The following is a 12,727-nucleotide window of genomic DNA, read 5'->3' on the forward strand; positions in this document are numbered from 1 at the left end:
TCAGACATGAAACTGGAACGTGATTCACTGCCACTGGACTTGCTCGTATTTCTAAATGCCACTCATTTATGCAGCAGAAACTTCAGTTCAGTTGTGTAAATAACGCCATTAAGGCTGAATGACTAACACAGAAAGACTACGGATCTTTTATGCCTCGCCAGCATGCAGCGCCTGTGCCAAATCACAAAGGCCTAGATGCAAAATCGCATACTAATTAAAGCACACAGAGATGCAAACAGCAGGCGAGGCCAGACAAACAAGTCCACACTCAGATGCAAAAACTCACACAAGCAAATGAACACATACACAGACAAACCAGGCAGATGAGTGTGCATGTTCACAGTCAAGCACACACATACATACACACATACTAAGTTCTGGTGTCACAGTGGGATTACAATGTGCAGTGCCAGTGTGTGGCCTTGTTCTCTTAACCACCCTGCGGTGTAAATACACAGTAGCGTACAGCTGGCCAGTGATTAGAGCCATACAATGAGCCGAAAGGAGAGCAAAAGTGAAGGGGCCACCAGGAGTGATCGCACTTCCACTGTGGAACAACTCAACAGCAATGCTGGTACCAGTGAGAGGCAATAGATCGCATGTTAAAAGAATTTAATTTGCCAAGAACATTAAACATGGTATATATTTTCAGCTCTTCAGGGCCATCTCCTGTCATCCCAGGAGGGACGCGAAGGCCAAGTCGACATTAGATGGCAGCTGAATAGTTTTTGTTGCTTGGACACCAATAGTTCAAGTATTTATTCATTGAAGACGTTAAAATCTTGTGACATATGGGCTTTGGTGTAAAGGCTAATATTATGAATTCATTGACTATTAATGATTAAGTGTTACTCTTATAATTAATTAGTTGGGATTTATGGAAAGTGTGTTGTATGGAACAAAATCTATTAGGGTTGTCCTTTTCTGGCTCAGCAGTTAAGGCATATATTTAGCCATAAATGAGCACATCCATTATTGAGCCACTACACTTGACTGGTGACACCAACCATGATAACTAGCCTATTTCTGGCACTGCTGCAAATCCCTGCTTCTGCGATACTGTATTGTGTTTCACACCTACATATTTCACAGCAGTACAAACACTTTTTGACAAGTTGCAGGACTAAGGTGGATTTCACAGTGGGGAAAAAAGGTATGCACCATACATTTATGAGATTTTTGAATGGTGTATTCATAAACAAGCATGGAACTTAACTTGAATGATTCAGTGTGTGTGTGTGTGTGTGTGTGTGTGTGTGTGTGTGTGTGTGTGTGTGTGTGTGTGTGTGTGTGTGTGTGTGTGTGTGTGTGTGTGTGTGTGTGTGGAGTGTCGGCCAGATGGCCCAAGGCCTAGCTGGAGCTGCGGCTGGCTCTGAGCTGAGATGAGATGAGCAGAGGATAAGCTTGGACTGGCCATGGGCTACGATTGTCCTTCACTCTGCAGGAATCCATTAAGGTCTCAGAGCCTCTTTAACCGACACACAGACCCAGACACACACAAACACGTCGTGGCCATTTGGTTTAGCTTGTCAGACTCATAATAGCTAAATGACAAAGTGTCTTTCTCAGCAGCAACCATATGTATAAGTGCATATAATCCCCTCGCAGTGAGACTGTGACTCATCTCCCATGGTATATAAAAGTGTTAGTATCCGTCATCCACATGAAAATTGTTGCAAATTGTCACACAGACTGATAACGACGTGAGCGAATTGAATACAATAATTATACATGCTGATTTGCATGGATGTGGCAGCGTGCAAGAGACAGAGGTCACACACACACACCACCGACAGGAGCCTGGTGTCACTCCAGGGCAGCTGGTGTGAGGGGATGAAGTGGTTGGCTTCAAAATAGAAGCTCCATACAAATTAAGAGCAAGAGAGAGGACTGATTGGATTTGACTCATTATCCTCACAGAGTAATTAAAGCCTGAGGGTGGATAGATACTTGGACCATTAGACAAGAACATAATTTTGCCCAAGCCACACTACTCTTTGCTCACTCATACTTTTTCGACCATTATTAGTGTCTACACATGACTTTTGTATATACAGATGCATACACACACAGTAAAGACTTAATATAACAGAGAAGAAACTGACCTACATCTGAGGCCTGTAACTAACAGAGAAAAGTAAAAAGAAAATAAATCTTGTGTTGGTTTAGATGCTAGTCTTGTATTAACAAAGGTTTACTTCACTTCTTTATAAAAAGTGAAGCTGTTAGAATTTGTAAGTAACAAGAGACAGAAATATCCAATTGACTTAAGAATTCAAAGTCCTCAGTAAGTACTTAAATAAAGTCTATTTGGTTGTAACGACCGGTAAAATCTTCTTGGTAATGGTCCTGCTGGCTTCATACACTTTTGCTTTGGAAGTTTCTCCTGTTCCTGCTCAATTCAGATGGGCTGTTGCAGACCATTTCAGGTCTTTCCTGAGCTGTGCTACAAAACTTTCTAGCTAGATCCCTCCAGGACTTTCAGTTTTCATACAGACACTCGTGTAACCATGGCATTTTGGATCGTTTTGCTGAAATGGAAACTCAGGGCTTTCCCAAATGACTGCTTTAATTTTCTGCATATTATTTTCCCTTATTAACACTCACACAATGACAAGCAAGCACAAACAAAATGGTTACTAGCACACTGGCAAGAATACTGTGAACGAATGAATAAACAAAACGACATGGCCCCCGTATGCATGTGCAGACACACGAGAATGACCTGCCTCATCTTCAAAGGGAGGTTGGAGATAACACACCGCCACTTCATAGAGGCCAAGCCCTCCTTCTGCCCGCCCACCCCCACCTCCCAATATATGTTCAAAGGCCATCACATTTCTACAGAATAATGCTGCCATTACTTTGCTTCACTGCAGAGATTTTATTCACTGCTTGTTCAAGCTTCTTTTTTTTTTTCTTTTTATATCATATCAGTAGATTTGCTTCTGATGGTCTGTGATGGACTAACAACCTAAAGAGGGTGTAACCTGCCTCTCACCTGCTGGAAAAGGCTCCAGCTTTCCCGCAAACCTGAACTGAACTAAGCCATTTGGGAAATGATTGAATGAATGAGCTGATGGTCATTCAAGTACCATCTTATAAGCTTGTGCTACTTCATTTTTTTCTCTTCAATTTAAACCTGCTTTGCTTAGTCACTGTCAAGATTTTTCTTGTAGAAAAACGAAGAAAAAAAAAGATTGAGTCTACTTTAGTTGGCACTGTATGTCAAGGCTGACAGAAAGCGATGACATTTTCAATTCTGAGTGAGTTCAGTATGAACAGATGTTAAAGGTTTTCCTCTTTTTTTCACTGAAGCATTACCCAAAACTTTCTATTTTCAGCTAAATGCTTGCAGACATCCAAAATACATTGATTTATAAATCCTAGGCAATTTGACCGTAGTCTGTCCTATGATTAAAGCTTGATAGTGTGTTTTCTGAGCAATGACAGAGTTAAGAGTTGGCCTCGCTCTCTGCCAGCAACTTTTCAATTGAGTCACAAAAGAAGATTATTCAAGTGGGGCTCTGTGGCCCCGTGGCTGACTTGTTAAGTGGCAGATTGTCTTTTGGGGGCCAAAATGTGATCAACGTCTCTTAGCCCCTGTGTCTGCTCCAGCAGTCATCCCTTAATGCCAACCATTAACACAACACAGAAGCATAGTGCCAGAGAGCATTTCTGCCAAGCAGTTTTGGTAATTATACTGCTGATGAGGTGGGATTCTTGTTGTATTAAAATGCTTAAAATGAAAGCTTAATTGCTAAAATGTGGCTATTTTTAGTTTGTCGAGGTATACATATATTCATATATATATATATATATATATATATATATATATATATATATATATATATATATATATATATATATATATATATATATATATATATACACATAGAGTATATACCTCAAATATTTTCACACCACTACCTCGGTATACATATATATATATATATATATATATGTATATATATATATATATATATATATATATGTATATATATACATACATATATATATATATATATATATATATATATATATATATATATATATATATATATATATATATATATATATATATGTATCTGTATATGTATATGTACATATATATAAGAAAAAGACAGACAGAGAGAGAGAGAGAGGGTAAGGGTGGGATTTTAACACATAAATTAAGATTATTAACTGCAAAAACTCACTTAGCTGCTTTGGTACTGCTAAAAAACCAAACCCTCTATCACATCTATTTAAAGAGAAAAAACAAAACAAAGGATCACCGACAATCAAACGATTGCTTTCTGGAGTTATTCAAAACTTTTAGTGACTGACATGAAAGCAGCTGTAGCTTCTTTTCTCTGTGAACAGGGTGTTGCTTAAATCTCTCTACCCCCTGCAAAAGAACACACATTAAGCTTGGCTCGTAGCACACTGCTCCAAGCTGCAGTCAGAACAGAAGATGATCAGCTCTGCTTCATGGCCAGACTGAGAGTAAAACTCACAAAGATGCCACTGGCTGATCCTGGCCAGGCTTCCTGTCACATATAAATGGCTAATAATGGAAAGTGTGGACAAACAAAACATTAGAAGTACTGAAACATGTCGGCATTGTTAGACAACGTACTTAAAATGGCACTTTAACTTAAGGTCTGTTAAGTTTGGTCAGGGATATATTTCTTGTTTACTCATTCGACATACATTACGAGAGCTTGAGTTTACAATATTAATGTCTGTGTCTATTACTTGAATCAGTTGGCCTCTAAAATATATTCAATAAATTTTAATGTAGACCACCCTCTCTCTCTCTCTCTCTCTCTCTTCTCTCTCTCTCTCTCTCTCTCTCTCTCTCTCTATATATATATATATATATATATATATATATATATATATACATATGTACACATAGATAGATAGATAGATAGATAGATAGATAGATAGCTAGATAGAGTCACTGGAGTCACCGTAGTCAGAGCATGACAGGTCTCAGTAATGCGAAACCCTTAAGTTGAAAATCATCCAAACCAATTTCAACAACACTTTATCAGCTTAGAGCTGCATCTTAGCGACTCACTTAGCACTGCAAGTTAGTGTAATGAATTGCTAAAGCATAGCCTGTCACCACAGACAAGCTGAGGCGATGCGGCCAGAACTGTCACTTTCAGGCAGCCTTCAAGCTGAGAAGTTGTGACAAAGTGACACTCTGAGACAAACCTAAAGGCCTAACATGACGGTATAGAGGCTAGGGGCTGAGTGAACTTGTGGAACGGTATGTGTGTGTGTGGGTGTCCGCGTGTCTACGCGTATGGAGGGAAGGGTGTCGTGCTGGCCTCAAAGCTAGGATCCTATCTCATCTTTGACTCCTCCGCCTGTCTGCTACAGCCAAAGGAGACGTAGAAGATGAGATGCGTAGTGACTGTATGGGGAGTCACCAGCCTTGCTATAAGGTCAGAGCACAAAGCAGTGCCAAAATGACACACATCTACTCTTATAGAGCTGAGTCAAGCTAAACACACAGGGAGGAAGAAATGCAATGGCAGAGCAAATAAGACAGGATAACAATAGAAAAGATAGATACCTTAAAAAAAAAAGAGGATGAGCATAGCGACTGCTCTTTGTGGAGGCACAAGGTCACCGATGTCAAAGAAATGAGACAGACAAATTGGCAGTAAAGACGATCCTCTTTTGTTCAGACTTAGGCTTGTTCGACATGGACAGGCTCTACCTTGAACAGCCCGGTCTTTTCTATTTGATCTGAATTACAGCTTGGTCCATAATATTACATCACATATAAAATAACTAATATGCCCTCTGTGGAAATGGAAAATGCCCTCTCATGCAACACGTGCTCCCAACATTTGCATTGATGCATACACAACTCTTTCAGGCAGATACGCACAAGCACTTAACCTTATCCAGTGTGTGCTGACAAACTTTGCTCTAGGGGGAAGCTTGCAGGGGAAACAGAGAGATTAAGATGGACAGTTAAAAAGCCACAGAGACTTGGAAAAACAACACACAAACACAATGAAACTTGAGAGAAAAGGCAAGACCAGACGTGCTCATACTGTCAAACCAATTTGTTGTTGGATTTAGCTTCTAATTATGCAAAAAAAAAGTGGCTCAATGGGAAGAAAATGGCATAGCCTAAATAATTTTTTCTTAAAAATATGTGACTCTCTGGGTGTAAAGCATTTTCCATCTCCCAGCGGAGTGGGGCAATGATACAGGACCAGGACAAGTCCATTCTGTTCTGTGTTTCCAGCACATATTACAGGAGGCAGGCCAGCAGACAGCGAGTCAGACCTAGATTTATATAAACACTATGGTAGAGTAAAACTGCAGGTGCTGCAAGCAAATGGCCAGAGGGGTAGGGAAGGAAGGGAGCAGAGAAACAGAGGCAGGCACAGAAAAGTGCAGAAGATGGTGAGAGAAGAAAACGATGAAAAAAAGCAGGGAAAATGAGAAATAAAGTGTTGAGCAGAGAGGGTGGAAGAATTGTCAGAAAGATGAGTGTGGATTTGGAAAAGTTGTAAGTTGTATCAGGAGACCTGTTATGAAAGATGAGTGTCAAAGCTCAGCCCTGACGCTACATTAAACACTTAATTAACCTTCTTATACACTAAGCCAAAGGTTTGGAAACCAGTGGCATCTGTGTGTACTGTTACCGTGTGTGTATGAGCTGATCAATCTGCTGCTCATGTGTGGAGTTAGTTAAACTGTGCAGCATTTTGGGAGTTTGTGTAAATTAAACATGCATTTGGCTGTAAAACCCTGCTGAATTCCTCAAACACTTGTATGCTGTCTAATTCACCTGCAGTGCAGTGAACTTTGTGTTTTGTCTTTTTCACCTTAGTACCATCCCTTGTTCCCTCATCCAATTTATTCCGCCCGCAAACTTTCTCATTTAACCTTCCTACCCATCCTTTGCCATCCTCTTGTTCTCCCTGTGTCTTAATATCGCCTCTCTTCCAATCCTAGCTCCAGTTTTCCCATCTTCCCTTACCACACTATTCTATTCCTTTATTCCCTCTCACTGTTTTACCAGCCTCGCTGCTCTCATCCACCCCACTCCCTGCATTTCTCTCCCTCCCTCTCTACTTTTTTTTTGCCCTTGGCAGTTAGCCTTAAGCTGCTGCTGGTAATTATCAATCTGCAGTTCACAACATAAGAAGCTAATGCACACAGTCTTTGGCACAAAGCACCTTTAACACACACACATACACAGGCACTTATGCACACAGTCTCTGACCACATTCGCAACTCTTCACGCTGCAAATCCTCAAAGTTACACAGCAAGGCCTAAGAGAAAAGGGGCTATCACAGGACTGCACAAACAGGAACACACTCTCCACATTTTTTTTCTGTAGGAGGTTGTTTGCGGTACACAAATCGATGTACACAAACTAACATGCTGCTACACACACAATGACAAGCAAGCACAAACAAAATGGTTACTAGCACACTGGCAAGAATACTGTGAACGAATGAATAAACAAAACGACATGGCCCCCATATGCATGTGCAGACACACGAGATTGACCTGCCTCATCTTCAAACGGAGGTTGAAGATAACACACCGCCACTCCGGCGAGGCCTAGCCCTCCTTCTTCCCGCCCACCCCCACCTCCCAATATATGTTCAAAGGCCATCCATTAACCAGGCCTCTCTGTGATCTACTGCTCTCAGCCAAGGGCTTTGAAGAGCACAGCAACCCCAAGCACCAGGGCGGCCGAAGGAGACGGTGGCAAACGAGGGATGAGAGAGGACAGAAAGAGGTATAACAAAAAGTAAGAGGAAAAGAGAGAAAAATGACAATAACAAAAGATGTTTGGTGTTAACAGATTGTAGGCAGAGGGTAAGGAAAGGAAAACAGCAGCTGGGAGGAGGCAGCAGGGTTAATACTGGAGAAGGGGTCTGGATAGAATGATAAAGAGCTGGGCTGGTGGAAGCTGAAAAAACAAGGAAGGCAAAACAGAGTTGGAATGGATAGAAAGAATAGTCACAAAAAAAGATAAAAGGACATTAAGTAGGAAAGGGGGCAGCAGGGAGGGGATTACTACACAGAGAGGGGAAGTAATAGCCGAGGTGTTAGGGAAGAAACAGCAGTGAGATTGGATGAAAATGAGAGGCGAGTGTTTGGACCTTAAGAAGTGAGAAGCAATGACTGTTGCTAATAAGATGTGGAAGCAACAAAGGCTTGAAAACACAAAGAAACAGCACATAGAAAGAAGCAAAAGGGGAAAAAAATGCTTTACAGCTAAAATCAAGATGAGTCGCAATACTAAAAAAAAAAAACGAGGATAAGTAATTAATGTCAGTGAAGCGAGTGAAATTCTGCTTAATGAAAGAAAAAATTAGTGAAACATATTCACTAGTCATTTCTAGACAAACAAGAAGCCTTCAACCTGTCAGTATGTATAAAATGGCTTTTAAATGATGGGAAAATTAAACTTGTTTGTATTAATCACAGTTTTATCAGTTTGGCCCTGCATAAGTTGAAACTCATACAACAGACTCAATAAAAGCCTCAGTGGAAATCAGATGTGAGCCTGGACATATCTCTAATATGAATTCAACACTCAGCGAACTCATTTCTCCCATAGATGTAAAACAAACATAAGTGAACCTGATTATAACACTAAAGGTACCATGTAATTAGAAATAATAAATCAGAACAACATTACCTGTAGCAGGTGTAGCAGGGAGGAGCAATGAGAAGGAAATCTGAGGCTGACAGCTTATAACAACCCTGTCTCTGAGAAATTACATTCATTTATTACTAAACTAAGAAATTACATTCATATATTACTAAACTGTCTTTCTGCTTACAATGCGGTAGCAACTGTAATTGCTAGCTGTATTATGTTGAGAGGCAATGTGGATTTGAATAATGAAGTGCAACATTCATTCCTTGAACTGGCGTTGTGAAACGGTGGACGTATGCAGAATAGCATTTTTCACAATACAAGACAATTAGTTAAAAATGAAAACTTTGAAACTTGCGCAAGCATTTTTTGATTCGTAAACAAAAAGATCTTTTCTGATGATGAAAACATGCAGCCCTTTGATAAATATAATTATAAAAGTATTCTTAGCCACACATATAATCTAAATAATCAGATATGACTGTATTAAGTGATATAGGTGGTTGCATATGGAATCAGCTGACTGATCTATACGTGCCATGAGCACTAGTGCTTCGGTTGACATGTGCTCAATTTTCAGGCTGGCCTGTACCAAAGACGAGTATAGAGGTGTGAGTTGACAGACCATATACTGAGGTAATGCAATACGGTGTTCAGCAAATTATAAAACCAGAGCCCAAGTGCATGTAGCAAAGTTAACAGCACTATTGCTTTATTGTGTCTTCTCAAAGTATTATTGCTACAAGTCTGTCGGAGAATCAATTCTTATAAATTTGTGAGTAGGTCACAGTTTTGAAATAACTTTTAGCATTATGGTATTGCAAGATTGAAGCCGTTCTCTCTCTCTCTCTCTCTCTCTCTCTCTCTCTGCCTTTGTCTTAAAATTCAGTATCGAATGTGGTTTCAGGTCAACACTTTTCAGATCTTCACACTGAATTTTAAATCTAAGACTGAACAGAGTTGAAAAGGCTCGGTAAATTCTTTATGTGGCCTTCCGTGAGAAACAGCTGGCTATTCTTGCTGTATAGAGTGCAAAATAATACATTAAGATCAATCTGTGTTCAGACGTTCTGTCACTGTCCAAGGACAGCTGAGAAACTAGGCACTTTGTTGAGAAGATGTGTAAAAGCAGCTATTCCCCCATCCTTAAATAAAAGCTACTGTTAGAGGGAACAGGCACAGGAGAGAGAAGCTGTGGAGAGGAGGGGCAGAGAGATAAACATGTCTGCCTGTGCACTTAAGGGCCAGGGGCCTTTCCACGTCACTGAGCTGAGAGCAAAGGCTTAAATAGAGGGTAGATGAGAACAGATTCAACCAGTCAGCTGACAGTGGCGTTCACATATGACTGGCATACATACAAACATATAGCAACTGAACGTGTGAATATGCTCATACTGTGTAAACACCCAGAGTGGCGAAAACTCTTGAGGTGCACCTATCACTAAACACCCCTGCGCATACAAGCACAAATGCAAACATTCTAATATTTGCAAAGTCGTCATTTGCAGACTGAAAGGAAAGACCTACAAATAGCCTTGTAATGGTCTGGCTGCCACTGCAAGAGCACATAAATACAAACACTCGTGCACACACCAATGCTTTCGCTTTGCTAAATGAAAGTTCTGTGTCAGGGCTTCATCATCTCCAGCGCAGCTGCCTGCAATGCCTGCCACATTAACCAGGCCTAATGGGCTTTCAGATCAACAACACATCTATGAAGTGTGGTACAATCTCAAGCATTCTGTAGAATCAGCAGGATATTTGGTTAGTCAAGGTATGTGTGTCAATCTGTTAGGGTCTACCAGAAGATGGGTGGAGGGTATTATTCATAACCTAAAGTACTGTTTCTGCCTCATGATGCTTTCACATTTAAAAAAACAAAACAAAACAAGAAGCAGTGATTGAAAGGCACATTTCCAATATGGCCTGACAGTTGTCCAAAAAAAGCAGATAAGAAATGTGTGTTTTGAGCTCATGCTGGTTAGAAACGTTTGTACTAAAGAGCCGCTTCAAGAGGAGGATAAATGTATGAAAGTGAAGGGTAAATATTAAAATGTGCAGCCAGGAGCAGAGTGAGGTTAAAGCATAGCAGATTAGTCGGCACACTGAGGGTGAGCAGGAGTACACATTAGAGAGTGAAACCATGTGTGATGCTCTTGTAGGCTTCCAAATGAGCTTTGATTAGTTTGAGACTGACTTCCGCCGCTCTCATCACATCAAAACCCTGCTCCCCTTCCTTTAGGATCTAATTCCCTGGCTTTCTTTCCCTTTTCTCTCCTGTTCCTCTGGTCACATTACAATTGAGAGAAGGATTTTTTTTTTTTGCCAAATTTTGGCTGCCAAAACACAAAACACCGTGGGTGTGCATAGGCATGTGTCAGTGTACATTTGCAAAGAGACGAGAAGAAAAATTCATCAAACCAAATGCTTTGCTTGTGCGTTTGGAGCTAAACACAGGCAATTGATTATTATTGCATTATTAATAACGCCGGGTCAGATCAGACAGCTGGAGGCTTATCTTTATAGAAATATGGACACCCACACGTATGCAAAAATAAAGCAACATTATGCCAAGAGGCCAAATGTGTGGAGCAAAATATACACAAATCCAACGTTATGATAGCAACTGAATTAGGATGGAAAAATACAGCATGTACTTGAATTAGAAACACACCTTGCAAATCAAACCTGACACTTTCACAAGTTTCTTTCTTGAATGTACTCTAATTTATCCTCCGTCGTCGGTGGCCACTCCCTGTGGTCACCATGTCTGACTAAGGCTCCTCCTCTTTATCCTAGCCGTCCATCACCCAGCAGCTTGTTGGCACACAGTTGACTGAGAGCATACAGCAGATGGTGTGCTGCTATCTGTGTGGCAGCCCACTAGCAGGATACCTAACAGCCCCTCCTTTCCCCCCTCCCTACAATCTCTGCTCCTTCTTTTCATACACATCTTGCACATATACGCGCCCTCCAGCATCACTTCAGTCCAACCAGGTCACCCGCTGCCAGGCTTACAGCAGCCAGCACACACAAACACAAAATGCAATATCTTATGGTACATGGCACATTCAAAGAGGTCACACATATGGTACCATTACATGCACGGATTCCCCCTTATTCTCTTGCCACGCTCCAACTAACATAAAGATGACAAGAAATTTTATCGACATTCTCACATGCACTTTCCACCTTGCTCACACACGCGCCTGTCTCCTGCAAGAGACAGTTTGGTTAATCAAGTGAAGCATTTCTAGCCTGGTCAGCAAGTCAATATACTTACAACCTTCATCACATAGATAACATTATAAATATTACATCCTCATTTGCAATAACCTGGCCAGAGCATCTGCAGGGAACATTGAAACTAATAAGAGTTTATGCGCAACCTTATAGGCTTTAGGCTAACTCAGTGAATCAATGCAATATAGTGGAAATTATGTACACCAAGAATAGATAGATAGATAGATAGATAGATAGATAGATAGATAGATAGATAGATAGATAGATAGATAGATAGATAGATAGATAGATAGATAGATAGATAGATAGATAGATAGATAGATAGATAGATAGATAGATAGATAGATAGATAGATAGATAGATAGATAGATAGATGTTTATATTTGACCTACCCTGTGAAGATGGGGCAATGTTGCAGAGAGTCACAGCGCAGGTGAAGAAGATCCAGACTGCAAAAGCCATTTTTGATGCTGGACAGAGCTTAAGGGATGGTGCTAAAACCTAGGGGTGGTCAGCAGGCACAGGTGAGTGGGGTGGCACTTTCCTCAGCTTACACCCTCCCTCAGGGTGATCCTGCAGGCAAACAAATTAGAGAACACACAGAGGTAAGTGAATCATGAAAACTTTAATGTAATGATGGAAATGGAAATAGGATGTTTTATTTTTTTTTCCTCTCTCCGAGTGAGGATCCAGGTTTTTTTCTGCATCTATCACTGTAATATGTGTTTAAAACATTTCACTGCAAAGGCCAAAAATAGTGGCACAACTGGCATAATTAGTGTGGCATAGTCGGGAGCGAGGAGAAAACAGCATCGCCTACTGTGAGATAATACAGCAGATCT

The 12,727-nt window shown here is 40.6% G+C and overlaps 1 protein-coding gene across 3 annotated transcripts in view; it reads right to left on the minus strand.

Annotated features, from left to right (window-relative positions):
• adgrl1a (adhesion G protein-coupled receptor L1a) overlaps positions 1–12,347 on the minus strand; it is a gene marked incomplete at its 5' end in the record, with an annotated part of 50,290 nt that extends 37,943 nt beyond the window's left edge. For all 3 annotated transcript variants that reach the window (XM_079252302.1, XM_079252301.1, XM_079252300.1), the window contains one exon: positions 12,278–12,347. In XM_079252302.1, coding sequence (XP_079108428.1) covers positions 12,278–12,347 — 70 coding nt within the window. The remainder of the gene's footprint in view (positions 1–12,277) is intronic.
• Between the last annotated feature and the right edge of the window lie 380 nt (positions 12,348–12,727).

The sequence above is a fragment of the Telmatherina bonti genome, assembly GCF_933228915.1.
Source record: "Telmatherina bonti genome assembly, chromosome: 14".
NCBI lineage: Eukaryota > Metazoa > Chordata > Actinopteri > Atheriniformes > Telmatherinidae > Telmatherina > Telmatherina bonti.